Raw genomic sequence first — 23724 nt, 5'->3', positions numbered from 1 at the left:
GTTAAAGTGACCTGTATAAACCTCATATTCTATCAGTTGATGGTGGTGGTGTACTGCATCTGGTGCAGCCTCCTGTTGAGCCAGACCAACATGCAGTTGTGAGTAATACTCCACAGATTATATGAGTTTACAGTAGAACAGCAATGTTGTTTATTTCTTTACTACAGGAAAATAATGAAGAAACATTGACAGCTGTTACAGAGGAGGAAGCAACAAGACACTTTATGAGGTTTACATCTTTTAATACTTTGTGTACAGGAAACTACAGGTCGACCAATAAAGCCAGTTGAACAAAAATCTGTTTATTCTTCTTTCAACATGTTGAGGTGATGGGTCAAAAGAAATGATTGTGACATATGGTGTCTCTGACTGCGCTTCCATCTTGTATGTCCGTGGGAGGGTCAGGATGTTCATGGTTTGGATCACTGCTGATGTTTGGTTCAGAAGGACAGTGTTCTCCTCTAATTGTGGCAATGTTGTGAAGAATCACACATGCCACAATAATGTCACATGCCCTTTCTGGGGTGACCCTGAGTCCTTGCAGGCACTGGAACCGGGCCTTAAGCATTCCGATAGTCATTTCAATTCTGGCTCTTGTCCTGCAATTAGCCAGATTATATCGCTGCTGTGGGCCCGGTTCAGGGTCAGGGTAAGGGGTAAGCAAATAGGGTAAACATGGATACCCCCTATCACCAAGCAAGTAGCCAGTGAACTCTCCTAAGACAGAAGGATACACTTCAGTTCAAATGTCCCTGAAGCAATTGGTCTTTATATATTTTAAAGTATTCTCAACTCACCATGTCCAAATTTTGTGCTCAGTGTACATTCACGGAATATTTGTGAGTCATGGACAGAGCCTGGCCACTTGGCTTCCACATTTGTGATAATGTTGGCAGCATCATATATGATCTTCACAGTGCAGAGAACACAAATTAGCATCCATTACTATAATGAAATAATTTGTTAGTTTGAAATGCTACAGGGAACTATGTACCTGTACATTAATGCTGTGGAAAGACTTCCTGTTCACATAGTCTCCTTCATTTACTGAAGGAGCAATGATTGGAATGTGAGTGCCATCTGTACAGCCAATCACGCCTGGGAACCCTGAAAATAAATGTAAAATTTAAGTAGTAGTTCAAGTATCACCACATCATGAATTGAGTTTTGTTCATCCTGCTACCTGCAATTTTGTGGCATCCCTCTTTGATAAATCTTGTGGGTCTATGACCGGGGAACACCACAAACGAGTACAGGAGACGTTTCAGTGCAACTGTAACATTCCTGACTGCCCGACAGACGGTAGCCTTGGAAACGTGCTCAGCGTCACCAATATTATACAGAAAGCTCCCGTTTGCAAAAAACCGAAGTGCGATACAAATAATATGTAATGAACTGAGAGCATGTCCGCGATGTCACATGCGTAATATATGGCCTGAGGATGTTAGTCAAATAACTTATAGATTGTGCTGAGAAACGGTAACGTTCACACAGAAACTCATCAGGAAATGATAAAATGTCCAAACGCGATCTGATCACTCTCTCCCGGCGGAGAGCTCTGCGGAGAATTTGGGCTTCACGATCTACCGGCTCTTCACGGAAGGGACACGCCATGTCTGACACTTCCTACTGTCAGGTTTCCGACAAAGGGGCGGGGTCAGTCAGGGTTAGTTGTGGTAAACCTGCTAGGGGGCAGGTTAGCTTCACGGCGTGTGTCGTCATAGTGACTCACTCAGGCTGCAGCTGAACTCGCTTTGTGAAACCGAAAAACCAGCGTTTTCGTTAACTCAGGGTATACTTACTCAGTTTTTCCACTAAACCGGCTTCCTGAAACAGGGCCCTGGGACCCATCTGGAACTCCAAAGCCTTATCTCAGCGCAGCAAGATCCGCATCTTTAACACCAATATGAAAGGAGTCCTCCTGTATGGGTCCAAGACGTGACGGGTGACCAACCCCATTACGAGCAAGATACAGATCTTCATCAACAAGTGCTTGCGGCACATCCTCAACATCCGTAGTGTTGGGGTTACACAAGACGAGTTAAGAAATCTGAATAACTTTGACTTTACTGACCACTAGTACTTGTTCTCTTATATGTTGATTCTACATTTTACACATTACTGAGCAATCTTTATGTTGTCTTCACTGTGCAGGCTGATCCTGATTATGCTGTTCCCTACACCTCCATCAGCTACACCATGAACACCGCCTCTAATCAACAAACCAAAAAGTAAGAAACATCTGTCACAGAATAGCTAAATTACAAGTGCCCTCATTTTTTTTATATATATAATTGATAACTAGTTTAACTCTGTCAGATTGTATAAAAGAATAAAAAAAAGTTTAGTTTTAGGATCAAGTTCCCCACTTTTATTTAAAGTAATAATATAATGTTACGTTTTATTTCAACCCACTGTATTTCCATAAATACATTATACATCCATCTACATCGACATCTGCAAACCTCACTTGTCTTCACGTAGTTACTTTTGTACTTATTTATTTATCTTTCATTATTTTTATCCTTATGTTTATCTTTATTTATCTTAATGTCTTGTCTTATTTTTATCCTTATTTATCTTGTTCCTTCAACCTAATTTGGCATTTGTTTATGGACAGCAAAGGAAGAATTTCATTGCACAGAGAAATGCTATTTCTTCTGTACACATGACAATAAACACTTTGAATCTTTGAATCTTGACTGTTGCTTTTGCCAGGTTTGTTGTTGTAACGAGTTCTATTGTCCAGCAGAGGGTGCTGTAGGCTCAAAATAAAGCAGGGGAGGTACCGATCCAATGTGATGCAACTGCTCTAAACACAAGCACACGTGACAAAGGCCACATGTGATATCAGCTGTTTCTGTTTGATAACCAGTCATTTAAACACTGAAAACAAACTGTCACTGTGTGTGCGTGCGTGCGTGCGTGTGTGTAAAGTATGAAAATAAAGTACCCTCATGATATATATTTTTGAATTTTGTATGATAATTGTGTGTAGTAATAAACCTTATTCTGTTACACTTATGTGAAAATAAATATAAATACATTCATTCAAGTTTGTATGTAATTACAGCAAAGTGTAGACAGGTTAAAAACATGTTTGGGAGTTGAATTAAATACACTTAGCACAGAAACTCAAAGTGTGTTTTCTATGTTTTCACTAATTTTCATTCCAGATACAGCAGGTCAGCGTAAACTTAATACTAACTGTAGCTCTTTATTAATAGGGAACATGAAAGCGGTTGCATAAGAATAACGGCAGAAATGTAAGAAAAGAATGTTGAAAGTCATGATGAGGAAGTCATGGCTCCACAGTTACAGGAAAAAGATACATTTGTGTTTCAGAAGCTCAAGAAGAAAAGCGAGACTGAGAGACATGGCGGTTCAATCTAGATGGATTAAAATGGCTGTGCCTTTTATACTCATACTGCAGTTTACAGGTAAGAAATATGTACAATAGAGAAGGGTTTTTTTAAACTCTTCTTTCTAATTTTGCTTTATGGAATCTTTATGTAGCATAGACAGCGATGCTGTTTATTTCACCAAAGCAAACAAAGATTAAATGAAAAGTAAATACATGTTAAGTGTGTAACTTATCTGCACTCGTGTAATGTAACATTTTCGATTCTCTGTTATATCCTCAGGAGCACTAAGTGGAGATCTTTCACTCTCCTTCACTGTCAGAGATGGCGATAATGTCACTTTGCCTTGTAAAAACGTGATCAACAATCATCACAACTGTGACACTACCACCTGGCTCTTCACTGATTCAAGAGGCACATCAGCAGTAGAGCTGGTTATTCTTGGACAAATCAAAGAAAAAGCTAAATCAGACAGACTGAGTGTTACAGCAGAATGCTCACTGGTTATAAAGAAGGTCACAGCTGAGGATGTTGGTCGTTACATCTGCAGACAGTTTAGAGGCAATCCAGGGAAACAGCAAGGTCCAGATGCTGTGGTTTATCTGTCTGTTGTTGTCAGTAAGTATTTACACCACAATATATTTTAGTTCAAGTGGTGTCATTGGAACAGCATATTTTCATTATATATGAAAATAAATATGTGTTCTTGCTTCGTTTTTCTCTTGCAATTCATCTTCACCAGTGACCGAAAAGAAGAACGCTGATGAGGTGACTTTAAGCTGCTCTGTGTTGACATTTGATTGGTGTAGACACAAAGTGAAGTGGATCCATAACAGTGAAGCTCTGGATAGAGATTACTCAAATTTAAAAACATCGGAGTCTTCCTGCTCTGCTACTGTGACTTTTCTGAATGATGCATACACTCATATATCAACTTATGACTTTAACTGTAGCGTAACAACAGAAGGAAAAAAAGAGCAGCTTTTTACCTTCAGCACTCAGTCATCAGGTAAGAAACCAGGAGAGATTCTGAAGAACTTTTCAAAATCCTTTTAAACTGATATAAACAATAAACACCTGGCTGAATTTTGTTCTTTTTTCAGGTAAAGAATCAGTAACAGCAAAATCATCAACAACAACAACATCAGCAACAATAACATCAGCAACAACAACATCAGGAACAACATTATACGCACCTAGTATCCCAGGTGAGTTTTGTCATTTGTTTGTTTTCTTTTCTGCTTTTCCTAATAATAACTGAATGTCAATCTATCATTTTTTAAAGCACATGTTGTTTTTTATTTGTTTTTAATTATCTCAGATAATTAAAGTATTTAGTGTAACTAAATACTTTATATTTTTGTATTCAGGTGCAGATCAGGTGTGGCTGTACATCCTTGTGGTTGTCATTTTAGTTGCAGTTTTAATTGTGGCTGTGAAACTAATCTGTTTGAAGAGACTCAAAGGTGAGATAAATTAAATTAAATGTCTCTTAGTGAGAAATCTGAATAAGGCTGAATTTTCTTTGTGGAGAAGCATCTAACCTTGTTTGTTTGTTTGTTTGTTTATCTTTTCAGGGAACAAAATAGAAGCAAATGGAAATGCTGTGAGTTGAAAAATATTATTATTTTTTTAGACATTTTTTATTCTCTAGATGAGAAACAATGCAGCAAGATAAACAGTGTTAATGGTTTTGTATTAAAACTCACTGGTTCTTGCAGCAAAAGATCAGGAAAAGGAACGAAAGAGGGAACAAAGCATTTTTGCTTTGCTTTTATAGTTATTAATGCTTCAAATGACAACCTGCTAACTGATGAATTTCTCTCTGACTGCAAAAAAGATTATATTAAAGGCCTCAAACATGGTGTGTATTGTGTGACTGTTGTGTTGCATTTTATCTATTTAAACTCTGGATTTTAAAAAAAGTTTGTTGCAGATGTTTCAACGCTCCCATGTTATTTATACAGTGGGGCAAAAAAGTATTTAGTCAGCCACCGATTGTGTAAGTTCCCCCACTTAAAATGATGACAGAGGTCAGTAATTTGCACCAGAGGTACACTTCAACTGTGAGAGACAGAATTGAAAAAAAAATACCATACGAGATCAATAACACTAAGCAACATGGCGGCTTCCTTACACAGGAGCAATATTGTAAAGATATTGTCATTCGTAAATAGCCAGTGGATGGAAAATAAGTATTTGGTCACTCAAACAAGGAAAATCTCTGGCTCTCAACAGACCTGTAGATCGTCCTTCTGTAGAGCCTTTTTCATGTCCCCACTCGTTATCCGTGTATGAATGGCACCTGTTGTGAAGTCATACAACATTCTGCTCAGTACACAAGACATCACTGTTTACCACGCCTTCAAACAGTCAGACTCCAAACTCCGCCATGGCCAAGACCAAAGAGCTTTCGAAGGACACCAGGAAAAGTATTGTAGACCTGCACCAGACTGGGAAGAGTGAATCTACAATAGGCAAGCAGCTTGGTGTGAAAAAATCAACTGTGGGAGCAATCATCAGAAAATGGAAGACATACAAGACCACTGATAATCTCCCTCGATCTGGGGCTCCACGCAAGATCTCATCCCGTGGGGTCAAAATGATCATGAGAACGGTGAGCAAAGATCCCAGAACACACGGACAATGACGCAAGAGTGGGCCAAGGACCTGGTGAATGACCTGCAGAGAGCTGGGACCAAAGTAACAAAGGTCACCATCAGTAACACACTACAACGGCAGGGAATCAAATCCCGCAGTGCCAGACGTGTTCCGCTGCTGAAGCCAGTGCATGTCCAGGCCCGTCTGAAGTTTGCCAGAGAGCACATGGATGATACAGCAGAGGATTGGGAGAATGTCATGTGGTCAGATGAAACCAAAGTAGAACTTTTTGGTATAAACTCAACTCGTCGTGTTTGGAGGAAGAAGAATACTGAGTTGCATCCCAAGAACACCATACCTACTGTGAAGCATGGGGGTGGAAACATCATGCTATGGGGCTGTTTTTCTGCCAAGGGGACAGGACGACTGATCCGTGTTAAGGACAGAATGAATGGGGCCATGTATCGTGAGATTTTGAGCCAAAACCTCCTTCCATCAGTGAGAACTTTGAAGATGAAACGAGGCTGGGTCTTCCAACATGACAATGATCCAAAACACACCGCCCGGGCAACAAAGGAGTGGCTCCGTAAGAAGCATTTGAAAGTCCTGGAGTGGCCTAGCCAGTCTCCAGACCTCAACCCCATAGAAAATCTGTGGCGGGAGTTGAAAGTCCGTGTTGCTCGGCGACAGCCCCAAAACATCACTGCTCTCGAGAAGATCTGCATGGAGGAATGGGCCAAAATACCAGCTACTGTGTGTGCAAACCTGGTAAAGACCTATAGTAAACGTTTGACCTCTGTTATTGCCAACAAAGGTTATGTTACAAAGTATTGAGTTGTATTTTTGTTATTGACCAAATACTTATTTTCCACCCTGATTTACGAATAAATTCTTTACAAATCCTACCATGTGGATTCATGGATTTTTTTTTTCACATTCTGTCTCTCACAGTTGAAGTGTACCTCTGGTGCAAATTACTGACCTCTGTCATCATTTTAGGTGGGGGAACTTGCACAATTGGTGGCTGACTAAATACTTTTTTGCCCCACTGTATATATTTATATTTCACGCAACTTAAAAGCTGCGGAGATGTAACGCATACACTAGACGAGTGATGCTTAAATTCTTCAGAGACCAGAATTAAATCAGTTCTTACATATTTATTTCTTCAGGGCCTGACCTCAAACCCTGCAGTCACTAAGTGTGCACCAGAAACCAGCCAGGAAACAGTAAGATTGCCCACACCACACCCAGAGCAGCTGTTGTTTCAATTTGTTCAAGAATGTGTAATTGCAGTAAGCTAAAAGTAGTAGTAACACTCTTCACTGTGTAGGTGGATCCAGAAGATGGTGTTTCCTACGCCTCCATCACCTATGCCAACAAGAGCCACAATAAGAACAAAGTAATGTATATGATCAGAGTTTCAGCTTCATTGGTGCATTTATAAATGATGTTTTCACTGTGTTGTGTTACATCTGGTGAACTATCCTGTGCTCTGTGTGCTTCCAGATTCGGGGTAAAAATGACAGTGATGAAGGTGAGACAGTTACCTACGCCACTGTTAAAGCTTCCTCCACAGATGCCAGCAGCCTCTATGCTACCATCAAGTAAAGAAAAAGAGAACTTAAACATCAGATTGCTGCTTCTGTGAAAAAGCTTCTCATCTTTAAGAAAATTGGGTTTCCTCAATTTAAAAAGAGGAAGCAACAACTCAGCTGTGTGAGTCCCTGTAAATTGGCAGTAATTTATGAAAACGGATTTAAAAAAAAAAAGAAGATATTAACGTGTATAATGATATAACAGTTTTGTCTTATTTCCGTTAATATTTAAAGGGGAAATGAAATGGAATCATGGGTTGGGTCAGGGATATAAGACTTACTAGAACAGAATAAATAATGTTGCATGGAGGACATTTAGGAATGCAGTGCAGGAGGACATGCAGGGGATTGGTGTGACAGAAGAGGATGCTTGGGATGGGGCGAGATGGAGGCAATTAAGATAAAAAAGAAGAAGTAAAATGACTAAATGAATGAAACTCTGAAAATCAAAAGGCCATATGAATCATGTCACCATAAGGAAGTAAGAAGGAAGTTACATGCACACATGAGTAACGCTGCAGATAGATTAGGCCTTTCTGTTATTTTGGAGACATTTCCATGAGACACAATGAAATGAGCGGTATGTCTGTTTCAGCATGTTGTGATGCCACCTGCAGGTAAAATGGCATAATTTTTGTGGATTAATATTAATTTTTAATTTGGAATTCATAGGGGATATGTTTATCATCTGTCCTCATTATGCCTAAAATGAACACAGCAATATCAAATGTCTCAATTATTGCCTTAGTTGCTTTCTTTGTTGTTGAACAGCCTACAGATTGCACATTCACAAGGTCACTTATGATAGATCATGAAAATTAGTGACTATGGTCAGACTGTTTGGAATTCTATAGCCCATTATTATTTTATTCTATTATTTCTATTACTAAAATGTAATATTTAATATTAAAAGTCTCAGAATTAGCTTTAAAGTATGTTAGGGCTGCAGCTATCTTTCCATCAATTAATCGAGTGATCGGATAAGAAATGCTTTTGTTTTATTAATGGCCAATAATAATTTACTGTAAATTTACAACAATTTACAGTACTCTGTTTATAGTAACCATTGTCCATATGTAAATATGTAAGAAAAATTGTGTATGTTTCTGTTCTGTGTCCTGTGTACTGTTTGTTTGTATATGTGTCTTTCTGGCTGCTGTTACAACCAAATTTCCCCTTGTGGGACAATTAAAGGATTATTCTATTGTATTCTATTCTATTCTAATTATTCAAAAGAGAGAAAAACAGACATCTTTCAGAATAAACTGCTCATTGGTTTACATTTTAGAAAATGCAATGTTTTAAAGTTTAATTGCATACAAAGACCCTGCCAACAAAACCCTTTGATTATATTTATATGCCATATTGAAATTGAAATTTTTAAAGAAAACATTGTATTAAATGCAAAAAATATATAAATAATATCAAGTAAATACACTGTCTACACTGAAGAGTCCTGAGTTTTGGGTCCTATTTCCCCACATCCCCACGGTCTGCCAGCGCAGTCCTTGACATAAACATATTTCAGACTAAGTTAAGTTAACAGTTCATCTAAATATTTTAATACAACTTCTGGAGGCTAACTGCTGATTTTACACAGTGTAAAATAAAGGGCGATGGATGGAGCAGCTACACGGTTCCCTTTGGACGCTATACACATGTTTTTCACTCTGTTTGAGCTCACTGTCTCGGTAACGGCTCTTTGCTTTTGTCGGTGTGTAAACAGACTCCAACTCCACGTTAAACTGTGGCCGCGTCATCATTAATGCTGCTGGTGTGTTCTCCGTGTTTCTGTTTAACACTCGTTTTATTCACATGCTCCTGAATACGTTTGTATTGCAACTGTGAGTTTAACGCCCACGTCTACATCTTTAACACACCGGCACACACAGCCGTGCATTACAGGAAGCATCAAAGCATAGAATTTTTCTACAATGTTTTATAATCAACTTATTCGAATTAGTCGATAAATCCGTGCACCCTGAAGTTTGCTGCTATGTAGTATTTTTATTTTAGAATCAGTGATTGACATTGTTAATTTTATTTTACTTTTTTCCTTAGAAGTTTGCATCTTTTATGTTTCAGTATTTATGTTTATGTTTTCTGAGTGTGTTTATGCATGTACAGTATGATCTCATGATTTTTGTTTTTCAGTAGGCCCTACGTTTTTTTTTTAAAATAAAATGTTTAAAAATGTAACTGTCAAGTATATGAAAATAAAACTATTAAATGTGATGATACACACGCTTTGTTGGGAGCCTTTATTTTGAAACTATCTTAACTGAACCGGATGTTTCTTCCTTTGCCCCCGAAGAGGTTTCCGCTGGTGTAATGTTGGAAGAGCTAGGGGGTTAACGGCTGATTTTTTCCTGCATTTTGGAAAAAATAACAACGACTGTGTGTTTGAGATCGACTTTATCTCAATACCGGAGTTAATGGTTGCTGTTCAGTAAGTTTATAACACAGATTAAAGCGAGAAAAGAGACATTAATTAGCTTCGAGCTAACGATTAGTCGAGGCGTCAAATATCCGCGACACCAGCGGCTGTAAACAACACAGCCGAGCTAGCTGTTTATTCACATCGTATTTTCACTGCTGTCGTTTTACTTTGCTGACTGAGTGTTTTTAACGTACACTTTAAAAATATGAGATTTGACGTCAGCGGTGTTTGATTACAGAAGCCATTTCCTTCAGTGCATTCCAGTTAGCATTTACCTTCAGCTAACATAAGGTTAATGTTTTTTCCGTCACTGCCTGTTTTGCTTTCGTTTTAACGTGTGCATTCCTGTGCCAGATGTAACTCTGACAGCCGTCGACCATGAGCAACAGTCACCCTCTGCGTCCATTGGCCTCCGTGTCGGAAATCGACCACATCCACCTGCTGTCGGAGCAGCTCGGAGCCCTGGTGCTCGGAGAGGAGTACAGCGATGTCACCTTCATCGTGGAGGGAAAGCGCTTCCCAGCGCACAGGGTCATCCTGGCAGCTCGCTGTCACTACTTCAGGTAAAGTTAAATGCCTCTTAGCCAGAGGTTGGCGCCTTTTTTAATTCCAGTCCTGAAACACCTGATAGTGAGTAACATAAATACTAATTTTAACCGAAAAAAACTCACGTTACGATGACAAACTGGCAATTTTTTAAAAAAGAAAAGAAAAGAAAAAGACAGCGCAGTGTTGTTTCACCCTGTTGATCATTTTACAACACAGTTTTTTCAAACTCCTAGTTGGAAAAAAATATCTTTAATTTTTTTAAAATGACTAAATTATTCAAAAGCTTCCTTTCCCAAATCTGTCTAATACAAAATATACCTTTTTTAATCCTCTGTAGCATCACTTTATTTTTGCTTTTCCACCTTGTATAAGGTGTGAAATATGTTTTCCACTGAACAATGCCTGTTCAACAGTGGTTGATTGTCCAAGTCATCTTTCTTGGGGCCTCACTGGCATCTTTTTCCATGTTTTTGTGGTCCTTGTGATCTTATTGACACTGTGCATGGTGGGACTGTGACATAACATACTCCACTCCCGATTGTCACTTTGATCTTTTACTAGTTCCACAACTCATTCCTGTTTTTTAACTAGAGACCTTATGTTCCCTACTGCCATCGAATCCTGCTGGTGTAAAGGACTATCTAATCTGTCTAAAGTGCATCTCATTCAATGAGCAGAATTTAGATCTTTTGTTTTTTGCTTATTCATGGCAAAAAATAATAAAAAACAAAAATGTAAACTTTTGCATATTCTGCCTCCTTTTAGGGCCCTGCTATACGGTGGGATGAAAGAGTCACAACCGCAGGCGGAGGTGTGTTTGGAGGAGACTCGGGCTGAAGCCTTTTCAATGCTGTTGAACTACCTGTACACGGGCCGGGCCAGCCTCAGTTCTGCCCGGGAAGAGGTGCTACTGGACTTCCTGGGCTTGGCTCACCGCTACGGGCTCCAGCCTTTGGAGGATTCCACATCTGACTTCCTCCGCACCATCCTGCATACCAACAATGTCTGTCTGGTGTTTGACGTGGCCAGCTTGTACTCTCTGAGCGCGCTCACTGCAGCCTGCTGTACTTACATGGACAGACACGCACCTGAAGTGCTAAATTCTGAAGGTTTCCTCACGCTCTCCAAGGTAAGAGTGATGGAAGAAGAATTGTAGTAGGTTTTGGTATTATTTCATTCTTGTGTTAGTCTTTATTTCTGTTAAAAATGTAGATGCAGTGACCTCTAGTGGTAGTTAGCAGAAGCTACAAAAGACAGTCAACACTGCTCAGCAAATGGCAACTGTTATCTAAGCAGGACTTCTGCATAGGTTAAAAATGTATTTTTATAGATATCTGAAAGGTATACATAAGTGATCTTAAATGAATTATTAATTTTTAATTGTGATTTATTATTTTGGTATGGATCCAAGTCTTGTATCAGTCATGTATCAGTAATAAAATATTAAGTGAAAAGTGTTGTCACTTTCACATAAAAACAGCTATATATGTTATATGCAGGGATAACAATGAAGTGTGTGTGGCTGAGAAAAGTAAAATCAAATAAGTTATCAGTTAAAAAAAGGATTTTGTTAAAGGCTTAAACCTTCTTTTTTTATTTAACCCTAAAGAGACATGTAGACTCCTGCGTCCATCAGAACCCTAAAACAGAAGAAAGTTGCAGTCCTGAAAATCAGTGTTATTAAAATCATTCACATAATAAATAATCAAAGGGCTTCTGATCTTCCTGGTTTTTGTTCTTTGACCAGTCTGATTGTAAAATGAGTACTAAGCTGCCTTCTATCTGTTTTTAACCATCTTGTATTTTAGTTTGAAGAAAAAAAAACTATATTCATTAATTTTATTATATTATTCTGCCACACTTTGTTCTCTTTTACACAGTGATGTCATAATTTAGCCCAGAAAGGTCACACATGATGGTGAATTACCCCCTCGAATCTTCTTAAAGGCAGTTAGGTTTTAATTTAGTTACTTTTTTACAGATTAAATTTAAAAAAAGCCATTACAGTAATATAAAATGTGGTTAAACAAGATAAGCTATAAGCACTACATTTTGTGAATTTTCTGGTGTGTTTTCCTTCCCTTGAATAATTTATTACCTGTGTCTGCAGAATGCTTTGCTGACTGTGGTCAGGAGGGACTCATTTGCTGCCAGTGAGAAGGAGATCTTCCAAGCGTTGTGCCGCTGGTGCCGGCAGCATGAGGATGGCGAGCACACTTACGAGGTGATGTCTGCAGTGCGGCTGCCCCTCATGACTCTGACCGAGATGCTGAATGTGGTGCGACCGTCTAGCCTCGTGAGCCCAGATGACCTGCTGGACGCCATTAAGGCCCGGTCTGAAAGCCGCAATATGGACCTCAACTACCGGGGAATGCTCAGTCAGTCTTCTTTGTCCTTTGTTTGATTAGCGTTCACATCAAGCTGCAGTTAAAAACTGTAATGTGTGAATATTTTTTGTTTTTTATCTGCTTCTTGAAAGCATTAATTTGTGCTTTCGTTCATGGTGTCAAATCTTGGTTTTCAGTCCCTGAGGAGAACATCGCCACCATGAAATACGGAGCTCAGGTAGTGAAAGGAGAGCTGAAGTCAGCGCTGCTCGACGGCGACACCCAGAACTATGACCTGGACCACGGCTTCTCCAGACACCCGATCGAAGAGGACGGCCGAGCTGGGATTCAGGTCAAACTGGGCCAACCGTCCATCATCAACCACATCCGCCTGCTGCTGTGGGACAGAGACAGCCGGTAAAATATTCTCTGCTCATCCTGATAAAACAAAAAAAGATAAAAAGGTCCAAGCAGAGTGTGGGCCAATTAGAGCTGACTACATAAGACGTGCTGCTTCTTAATAAAAAAAAAAAAAGACCAAAATGTGTATTTTAAAGCACATTATAGAGTCAAACTCATTTCTTATGCACTTGTATTTTTAACCTCCCTCTTAAATCTGAGGTGCTTTGTATACTTAGTGTCCTGTATGACTGTTACAGGTCTTACTCATACTACATCGAGGTGTCAATGGATGAGCTGGACTGGGTGCGTGTTGTTGACCACTCCAAGTATCTCTGCCGCTCGTGGCAGAATCTGTACTTCGCACCCCGGGTTTGCAGGTAAACCAAACCAAAATCATATGGCTTCCAGTTATACCAGTGCTTATTAATCCCTGGCCTAAACTATAAAATCCCATCCCATTTTTGCCATCTTTTTGGCTTTGCACAAAGGGCTTATTTGTGCTCTGTCATGACTTGCCTTAATCTCGTGTACAATTAGGGTGCGTATTTGGTTTGCTACAGTTAGTTAATTTGTACAAACCGCCTTGTTTGCCCGTGTGATGACAGAAGCATAAGTATTTTTGCATACCTCTCGAGCTGGCTGAGTTCAAATAGTGTTGTTGCCAGTAGCTGGTCTGTCCTTCCCAGACACACTGACGTGAAGTTCCTGACACTCCTGATTTTGAGTAATGTGTTGCCATGCCTTTTAAAGATAATAGAGCCAAAACATTCAAATGGATGTCAGAAGATATGACTAAAACTTGCCAGTAATGGGAATTACACCATCATTCTTTCTCTAATCGTCTTAAATTCACCATAAAAGTGAAAATATAAGTAAGTATAGTGATATGCTTGTTTGAAATTGATATCACCACCTAAAGAGAAACCTGAAACTGAGTTGTCAAAAGAATGTTTATTTAATTGGTACTTTGTAAAACAAATGCTTGTGTTAATATTTGTGTTCTTGTGTTACATGGCCATGTTGTAAGAAGTTTTGTTCCTCTTCACAAAATACAAATTGTACTAAATGCGCTTCACTGTAGAGAAAGGCATTTGGATGGAAAACTGTCTCATTAATATAAAATACAATAAAATTCACTGGAATCAGATGATGAGCATTAATAAAATTAAAGCGGTGTTAAAAACATAAGAGGCAATAAAAAGTGTCAGTGTACTTGTGCTTATCTGAAGATTTTTAGATATAACCTGTTATTCATGTACCGGTAGTCATTCATTTATTTCCTGTGTGTTTCAGATATGTTCGTATTGTAGGAACACACAACACGGTCAACAAGGTCTTCCACCTCGTGGCTTTTGAATGCATGTTCACCAACCGCTCGTTCACCCTGGAGAACGGGCTTGTGGGTAAGCAGCAAAATACTGACAGTCTGCACTGCATGTGTAGTTTGCAGTGTCTTTGTGTAGATAGAAAGGGTTTCATGTTTGTAATTTAAGCCTTTAACCCTGCTCGTAATGTCTGCAGTGCCCAGTGAGAATGTGGCCACTATAGCTGCCTGCGCCAGCGTCATCGAGGGTGTGAGTCGCAGCAGAAATGCCTTGCTCAACGGTGACACCCGCAACTACGACTGGGACTCGGGATACACTTGTCATCAGCTGGGCTCTGGGGCCATCGTCATCCAGCTAGCTCAGCCCTATTCTATCGGATCACTGAGGTGAGTGTGCACTAGCTTTGAGTTCAAATCTCAGCAGCTGTGATGAAGTCATTATTGTGTTACTTGTAATAAACCAAACGTTTCCATCACAGCTACAATAAAGTGTTTGTTTCCATCCAGTGACAAACTTTTATTTAAGCTTTTCTGTTGAATCGTATACAAGAAAAAGAAATAATTGTTGGAGAGATCAGAGCTGGAGAATTTTATTCTGCATGTACTGTACCTAATATCTATAAGTTATTAACAACAGCTTCTTATCATTGGAGTCATTTAAAAATCTGTGGTAAAATAGCATTAACACAGACAAATGTGTTCAGGCTGCTGCTGTGGGACTGCGATGAGCGCTCCTACAGTTACTACATTGAAGTTTCCACCAACCAGCAGCAGTGGACAAAAGTGATTGACCGCACCAGGGTAGCTTGTCGGTAAGTGGTTCACTTCTTCTTTTCTTACTTTCTGAATCACACCTTAAGCTATCGATGCTCTTCCAGTGTCTTTAATGGTTAAAAATGGAATCAGAGCCTTTATTTTATAATAAATGAAGGCTTTAAAGAACATGCTTAATCTGCATTATTGAAAGAAGGATCCGCTGTCGGCCTCTGTTTAAATAAATGTACCTGAAGTCTTTAACGAAAGGCCTTTAAGACCTCAGTGTTACCTGTTCCAAATACTATTTTCAATAAAAACTCTTGATTGCTATTAATTTTTTCCTTGTTACATAATTTGACTAATCCGTGAACTCGACCCCAGCAGAGAAACTTGCTGATTTGTGTGTTCACAATCACTTTTCAAAGGCCTATCTGATTATAGTCACCTTGAACCATCTGGATTCTAGGGGTGGGGGAAAAATCGATACTGTGTAGTATCGTGATATTTTGTTTGCTAATAATGTATCGATACAGGGAAGCAGAAATCGATATTTTGGTACAAAAAAAAGTTTTTGTGGAATGGAACATGCTCTGACTTCAGAGCATGTTGATCCTTTTTCTGAGCAAGAATCCTGACATTCCTTCACTGTCCAAATGTGTTTAACTTTTTTTTGGGCAGCAATAAACATGACAGTTTACTTATTTCAATTTAAGACATGTTTATTTTAATTAAGTTTAAAACTTTATTATTTAATGTAAAATTATATTTTGTTTTAATTTACTTTCAAATTCTTCAGTTGCTGAATGGGCTGCATAGTTTTCATAAATTTCATAGTTCAGAATAGCTATAATTGTACCAGATGGTTGCATTCAGTTAAGTTGGACTAGACTGTAATACAAACTATTCAGTTTCTCAACAATAAAACTGACTCAAATGAGAGAAAGACTGAGTGTAAGACTTTGATATTAGATAAAACGAATATTGATAAAGTTTACCTTTATGTACAGAATCTGAATATCGCAAAATATTTTTAAAAATTGCAATAATATCGTATCGTGCGTTAAGTATTGTGATAATATCGTATCGTGCGTTAAGTATTGTGATAATATCGTATCGTGGGATGTATGGTGATTCCCACCTCTACTGGATTCCATCTTTGTCTGAGAATAAATACTTATAAAGATCTATTTCTAATCCTGGAACTCTTGATTATTTTCATTTTCAGAAGATCCGTGTGTAAGTAGGTGCTGCTCTTCTAAGCCGAATATGAACATTCATAAATGAAAAGTTATTGACAAACACTTATGAAGCAGATCCTGAGGTCCATAGAAAATTTTCAGGGTCTTCTCTGGAAACTTTGATAATAACCAGAGATAAATCAGGATCTTTCTTTTGTTTGTTTTTAATTGCTTTCTCTTACAGATCATGGCAGACACTGAAGTTTGATAAGCAGCCTGCTTCCTTCATCCGTATTGTTGGGACTCATAACACCGCTAATGAGGTGAAAACATGGTTTGAAATGGTCGTCTGTGTTCATTCGTCTGTCTCTGTGTTCGAATGCTTTAGCTTTAGAGGAGCTGAAAGTTCTTTTTACATTGTAACAAACTTTTGATAAGTTGTGCTTAATCAAGTAATTGTACAGCGAGTACTTTTCAAAAATCACTGGGTGGCTAAAGTAGCTGTTACAATCAGCTAAGTTAATAAAGAAACAAGAACAGAAAATTCCTTTTGCATCATGTAAAAAAATTATGACTTAATATACATGTTATTTAAAGACAAAAAAGGATCCACATTTAGCACATTCCAATAGTTGAGGTTAAACACTGTCTGCTAATGTTCTTTGTGTGTTTTTGAGCCAGTTGAAACTGTTAATGATTTCCTCCCAAAGTCAGATTCTGCCTTTGATACAGACGTCGCCCCCACAAGTTTGTCGAGTGTGGCGAACTTCGCAATGCTAGCAGCGGTGGCCTTCTTCCTCGATAGTTAACATCCTCACACCTTTACAGAAAACAGTTAGACATTGAGTTGGGTGGTTATGTGCCAGTTTACTTGGACACAGCTTTCCGTCCATTTTATGGATGTGGGCACCGCAGAGTCGTGTTGGTTAGCGTGGCCATTGGTTCTTTATCTCGTCATGTCACAGAGAGAGAAAGAGAGAGAGAGGGATGCTGCGATCTGATGGGGCTGAAGATCTGGCAAGTAGCGGGTGGCCCCATAACATCTGAGAAACAGCCAGAATTGAATGATTAACCCTTTATAACCCAAGTACCATACAGGCCACCTACACGAGGAACTATTTGAATTTTCTCTCCAGCCCAAAGGTTGAGGAGTTACAGTAACGTGAATTGCACATGGTAACATGTAGGTGGAGCTGATTTTTCTGTCTTTGTTCAGACAGCAGTACCTTATGAGTGCTTTGTGCTGCTTCCATAAAACAAATATCCTCATAAACAGGAGTGCACATAAGTGGTCCGCAGGTGTGCATTCGCTGTCAAAATAAAAGATGCGTACCAGATAAGAAGTTGCAACGCGCATTTGCGTACATAAGATTTTCTGGAGGAGGACAGACATTTTTTTAGAGCTCTTAAAGATGTCGAAGAAGCTCTTTTAAGCAATTACTTTGGTGTTCCAAAGTAATTGCTTTGTCAGAAGGAGTCCGAACCGAAAAAGAAGCGCGTATTCTCAGAAAAGTGGTTGCACCTGTGGACCACTTATGTGCACTCCTGCCCATAAAGCTCATTTTCAATTTTTCTGAAACTGTTTTAATTTTGTAATTGTAAAATGAGCCGGGTGCCGGGCTGATGGTTTAAAAAAACAAAAGCAAAAACAATCAAAGGGGTTAACTCACAGTGGCTAATTGTCACTCCCATAATGATCTATTATATTAGACTAACCTTTGTCCAGTATCTGAGATAAACAGTCATTTGTGTATCGATTTCTCCTTTACATATTTAACCCTGATCTTTCTGCAGGTGTTCCACTGCGTGCACTTTGAGTGTCCGGCCCAGCTGGACACCGAGGTCAGTGAAGGCAGCCCGGGTTTGGATTCTTCTGATTCTGGAGCTACTACGCAGCAGCAACAGCAGCAGCGACCTCAACGACCTTCACGCACACACAGCCTGCTGCCCACCCAGCCCTCTTCCTCCTCATCCTCTTCCTCTTCCCATCATTAAGAACGTCCCCTTATTGGAAGATGTTGAGAGGAAGGAGAGTGGTGGGCGGGGGGGACCTCAGAACGCCATTTTGCACAGCCTTCATTGTTCAGACAGCACTGCTACAACAACACTGCTAAGGCGATCGTCTTTGTCATAATCCATAGTCCGTCTGTCATATGTGCAACATTAGAGACTGGTGTATTGGTAGCAACAGCATTTAGGGCTCCAGTCTTCCCAGTTTTGAAGCTCAACATTAGATATCATATCTCCTGCGTTTATATGAAGGTACTTTTTAGGAACTAAGACTCAAGTTTTATCCTTTAAAAAAAAAAATATGAAGGTGAAATCTTTCTCTAAAGGTTAGGCACACACTGAAACATGTTTATACTGTATTATCAAAGAGCAGTAAGTCCATGGTGGGGGGGTGGTATTTGAATTTTATGCATTAATCGTACGATTAATAATGAAAGTACTGTTGTTAAGCTATTTTTTTAAGAAACTGTCTTAAACTGACTCTACTCACTTTTCATACCATCACAACTAACAGAGTAGAAGTTGAGTATTTTTCAAACTTTGGAAGTAAATAGTTCAAAGGTCTGCCAAAGCTGTCGAGCTAATGCATTAGGTGACATTTCTATCCAAATGGCATTTAATCCAATTATCTATCTGCATATTAAGTAATAGCTGTGGAGTATTTGATAGCAGGCTTTGACACCCAATCTAAACTCTGCAGTGTGACCTTTTCTCTTTTTTTTTTTCTTTTTTTTTTTTTTTATAGCTAAAATTCATACCTCAATAATGATCTCACTAAAACGAACCAAGATTTAACTGAGTGTCTTAATTTAATATTTTAAGCACTTGAATAGGTTGGCGCACACACACGATTAGGGAAATCAATTAGCTTGGGGGGGAAATGGGACTTAGAGGACCAAATTTGGCTGCACTTGGGCTGCTGAAGTTTAACTTTATACTGTAGACACATGAGCAGCTTCCATCTGCACTTTATTTTACTCAAGTATACAGAAATAAGGGTTGTAGCTTGGGTCTTCTGACTGAAGTAGAGTACTGGAGTGCTGGATTTGGTATCTTGCTGTTTATGTTAAATTAATTTAAAATCTTTGTGGTTCTGGGTTGTTTTTGATTTCAGTTCTTTTTGCATTTTTTTTTTAATGAAGTGTCAGTGCTGTGTTTTCTTTGTGTCCTGATGTTGCACTTTTACGTTATTTAAAAAGAAGAAAAAAAATCATTTGTTGGAAACCCTTTGTTTGCTGTTACATAACCTGAAATACCTATCTACCTTAGGTGACTCACTGATGTTTCTGTAAGCTTTCTTTAACCATCCCAATACATTTAAGACAACTACCCATTAGTTTGATAAGTCTTCCTTAATAACTAGAGAACAAAAATAGGGCTTTGTTCAGGTTGTACTCTCCATACCTTATCTAACTTTATGTGTACTTTTACTTATTTTCACCATCAATGTGTGACTGCATCTCACTGCCTCGTGTTCAATGCCTGTTAAAAATGTGATTACGAAAAACAAAAACAACAAAAAAAGCCGATGTTGTTTGTTGATTTTTGTTTCTGTAAGAGGGTGACACACACACCTGCTAGTCAGAATCGCTGCTGTTACACACAGTGAAGCTCTTTGATTCAAGCAATACAATAAGTCCACCTTTGGTTTTAAGTATTGAGAGCTTTTGTTACACACCAAATGGTGCTGATTGATAATCGTGTAACATTAATAGGCCGGGCACTGATGCCCCACCAGCTTTGTGGGCAGTGTTAATGTGTACGGCTGCCTATGAAGATGTTATTGTCATAAAACTTTTTAAAATGTCATGTTTTGAAAATCAAAAGTTTTATTGTCTTGTTTTTCATAGTGAGAAAAGTTGCACTGTTTATTCCAGCAGGTAGGAAACTTGCATCCAAGGAGTTTTTACAGCTCGTAGGACCACAGACTCGGTTACTAACCAGTATATACACTTCTGTGAAACAGTACAAAGTCTTGAGACACCCCTCATTTGTTTATTTTGCTATGAAAGTAGGAAATAAAGCAATATAAGGTAAAAACGTAGTTTGTACAGTTCTAACCAGCATTAAAGTCAATATTTGGTGTGTCTAATATTTATTCTTTAACACATCCTGAACTCTCTTAGGCAACTTTCTTGTAATTTCTTTAAGTCTTCAAGAAAATTCTCTTGGCTTTTGGGGGGACATTGAAAGTTCTTCTTTCCGTTCTGTTCTCTGTCAAGATGATCATACACTGAGGTCCGGGCTCTGGGAAGGCCATCCCATCACTGATTGGGATCATTGTCATGCTGAAAAGTGGAGTCAATCAGTTGTTTTCCAGGTGATATTACATGGATCAAATTCTGACCATATTTTTCTGCGTTTAGAATTTCATCAGTTTTGATAATATCACCACTGGCTGAAATGCAGCCCCAAGCCATGACAGACTTTCCCCTATGTTTTACATAGGGGGTAATGGATAATTTAATAGATAATGTTGTAACTCTCTCCTGACCTTCCGTCACTCCATAAGGCTTGTATAATATGGCATACCTCAGCCTTTTCTCCATTTCCCATCCCTAGCAATGGTTTCTTGACAACAGCCCTTCAACAGATAATGTCTCTGATGAGGCTTTAGCAAACACACCCACACACAAATATATACGTATGTATGTATGTATGTATGTATATATATATATATATATATATTGCCAATCAAAATTTTCCTTGTTTCTTTGTTGTAGATTCATCTAAAGAAATGGGAAATTCTGATGTGTCTTTGCGACAGCCATGAGTGACACTAGTGCAACAGGTTGCTAGTATGATAATGATAAAATTTCAAACTGGTTCTTTGCTATGTTGTCATCTTTAGAGAGTCATTGTGTTTTAATGAGTCATGGGTTGGTGTTAAGCTTGAAAAAACAGAAACAAAACATTCCTTTTAAATTTGTCAGGTGCGAGGACTGGACTGAGTGCAGAAGCAGGCAATGCCCAAAGAAAAACTTTGACAGACCTCAGAAATCCTGGAGAAATATTGCTCAAGACCACCTAAAAATAGAGGTAACTCCGTGGAAGGCAGTTATAAAGAAATGAAGGTTGCTCAAGACTTTTGCACAGTGCACTATATATTGGGGATGATTTTCAGTAAATGCAATCTTTAACTGCATTTAACAGTAAAAAACTACAGTAAAGAAATTATGTTTTTAAGGCAGCTCGTGCTGATGCTACCTTCATGAAGTTCTTGAATAAAATTTGCTTTTACTTTGCTATTTCACTTATTCCCTTATAAATATTTTTAAATATAACAATCCACATTTTCAAATACTGAAAAGACAATTCACAATATATAGAGTGTTAACTGTAGTTTTAAAACGTGTTGTTATTGCTTTAGTCCATAGCTTCATTGTTTTGCTTTACTCTATAGTACATCTATGGCTTACTCTTACTGTACAGTACTCGCTGTACACTTGCCTTTTCAATACTAACACTCAGGATTATAGAGAAAAGTAAACACGGCGACTCAGAAATGTTGGCATATGTGTTTATTCTGGATGTTTTCCGTGTAGAAGCGGTGTTAGTTCATACTGTTTTACCATCATTTCGTTGGCCAATATTGACATTTCTGGTTTGATGGACGCGTTTCCGGCCTAGCATACTTCATACCAGCGACGTGTGAATAGGGGTGGTCCTCAACTGTCAAGAGGGGAAGGCCTTGCTCAGTCTATTTATTTTTTATTTTTTCGCACCCTCCCACACATTTAACGTCGCCATAATTGTGTTTTATTCGTATAGGTGGACGGGCGGTGTTCATTTTAAGCTTTTTGGTGTCGACTGAAACACCGGAACGCCCCCCTCCAGTCGTTTGTCGGTCGTAAAGTCCGAACATCCAGCTGATTGCTTTGAGTGCTGTTCAATTATTCCAGTTCAAACTGAGCCGTTTCCTTTGACTTAACGGAAGGCTTTTTGTGGCTGAAGCGAGTTTGCCGACGCGATATTTATTTATTTTTTACCCATATGTGGACTTTCGGAGGAATTGGACAGCTATCGTTTTGTGTAATTTGAGCGTTGAAGGCTTTTTCTCATTGAACGACCAGGCCCCGGACTCATCCCCAGCCTCGCGTTTCCTTATCGGCTTTTTGTGTGTGCGTGTGTGTGGGTGCGCGCGCGTGTGGGTGCCTGTGTTTGTGTGTGTGTGTGTGTTGGAAGTCATGGGAGACACTAGTGAACGAAGCAAACCTCCGACTCTACCTCCCAGGTGTCCCTGCGGATTTTGGGGGTAAGTGTTAAACCTGATAGAAACCGGATTAAACCCGCTATCTTGAACTGAAAAGTAAATCCGGATGAAATGTGCTAAACGGGTTCAACTAGTCCAAACCCATTGTTGTTGTTCTGTTGTACAGGCCGAGGGTGGGGGGTTGGGAAGTTGGCTAATAAATAACCTCCTAGCTTGAAAACTAGCTTAATTTACCCCCTTTTTAGAGCTCTCACACTCTTTGTCGTCTCCTGTAGTGCCGGTTGTTATTTTCCGACCGTGCTTTACCGTTTTTAGGGCTATTTTTGAAGCCAGGAGATGACGTACCCGACATAGAAAATGATTTATTGCCAGCAGGTTCCTTTTAAACCTGCCCTGTTTTCGTCTACGATCTCAAAGGAAAGCTGTATTTAAATATTTAACACGGTACTTTTCTTAAACCTTAAGATTTAAATGTGTTGTTAAACTTATTTTGTCGTTTATTTTACGCCCCTCTTTACATTCGCTCTTGTCAAGAGGTGGATGTGTGTTGCATACCGGATGTGATTCACTGATCTCGCCTGTGTTACCCCATAGGAAAAATGACTAACCTTTTTAAATGTATTTAGTAGTAACCATAAGAAGTGACTGCTTATTTCTCATTAAACGCATGTAATTCATTCTACCACATGACGGAAATAAAGTATGACTAGATTACTGCAATCTCATCAGTGGGAACCATAAAGCCCCCCCCTACATTACAGAAGTATTGATAATTTCTTGTTCCTGTCTTCACTTGCTTTGAGGCAAATATCAATACAGAACATAGTCTTATGAATTGACATTTGATAACCAGCCCATCTTCCCCAGCTGCTTCGTTTTCTGCTGTCCAGAAAGCAAACTGGAGGTGGCAGTAACCCACCTGTCAATGTCAGGTGACATGAATGGCAGCGTTGTGTGATTATGG

The 23724-nt window shown here is 39.0% G+C and overlaps 3 protein-coding genes across 3 annotated transcripts in view; all 3 read left to right on the top strand.

Moving 5' to 3' along the window:
• The first annotated feature begins 2079 nt into the window (after positions 1-2079).
• LOC102314672 lies at positions 2080-8636 on the top strand. Its single transcript, XM_005929929.2, has 10 exons — positions 2080-2231; positions 3346-3440; positions 3645-3980; positions 4105-4371; positions 4466-4570; positions 4733-4828; positions 4940-4968; positions 7136-7192; positions 7297-7365; positions 7473-8636. The coding sequence occupies exons 1-10, from the start codon at positions 2200-2202 to the stop codon at positions 7572-7574; spliced, it is 1188 nt and encodes a 395-aa protein (XP_005929991.1). The 5' UTR covers positions 2080-2199; the 3' UTR covers positions 7575-8636.
• Positions 8637-9849: 1213 nt separating this feature from the next.
• btbd9 (BTB (POZ) domain containing 9) lies at positions 9850-20634 on the top strand. Its single transcript, XM_005929925.3, has 11 exons — positions 9850-10010; positions 10356-10564; positions 11316-11679; positions 12661-12928; positions 13075-13294; positions 13537-13656; positions 14573-14682; positions 14801-14990; positions 15308-15415; positions 16782-16860; positions 18332-20634. Exons 2-11 carry the CDS (start codon positions 10380-10382, stop codon positions 18530-18532), a joined length of 1845 nt encoding a protein of 614 aa, XP_005929987.1. The 5' UTR covers positions 9850-10010; positions 10356-10379; the 3' UTR covers positions 18533-20634.
• Positions 20635-22220: 1586 nt separating this feature from the next.
• The window catches only part of LOC102312841 (AN1-type zinc finger protein 3), a 12291-nt gene continuing 10787 nt past the window's right edge, over positions 22221-23724 (top strand). Inside the window, exon 1 of the mRNA XM_005929924.3 lies at positions 22221-22802. Coding sequence (XP_005929986.1) covers positions 22735-22802 — 68 coding nt within the window. The 5' untranslated portion in view covers positions 22221-22734. The remainder of the gene's footprint in view (positions 22803-23724) is intronic.

This window comes from Haplochromis burtoni, unplaced genomic scaffold (assembly GCF_018398535.1).
Source record: "Haplochromis burtoni strain Fernald_Lab_line unplaced genomic scaffold, NCSU_Asbu1 Contig_126, whole genome shotgun sequence".
Taxonomy (NCBI): domain Eukaryota; kingdom Metazoa; phylum Chordata; class Actinopteri; order Cichliformes; family Cichlidae; genus Haplochromis; species Haplochromis burtoni.
The sequence above is the reverse complement of the archived record's forward strand: the minus strand, read 5'-3'. Positions and strand labels throughout refer to the sequence as shown.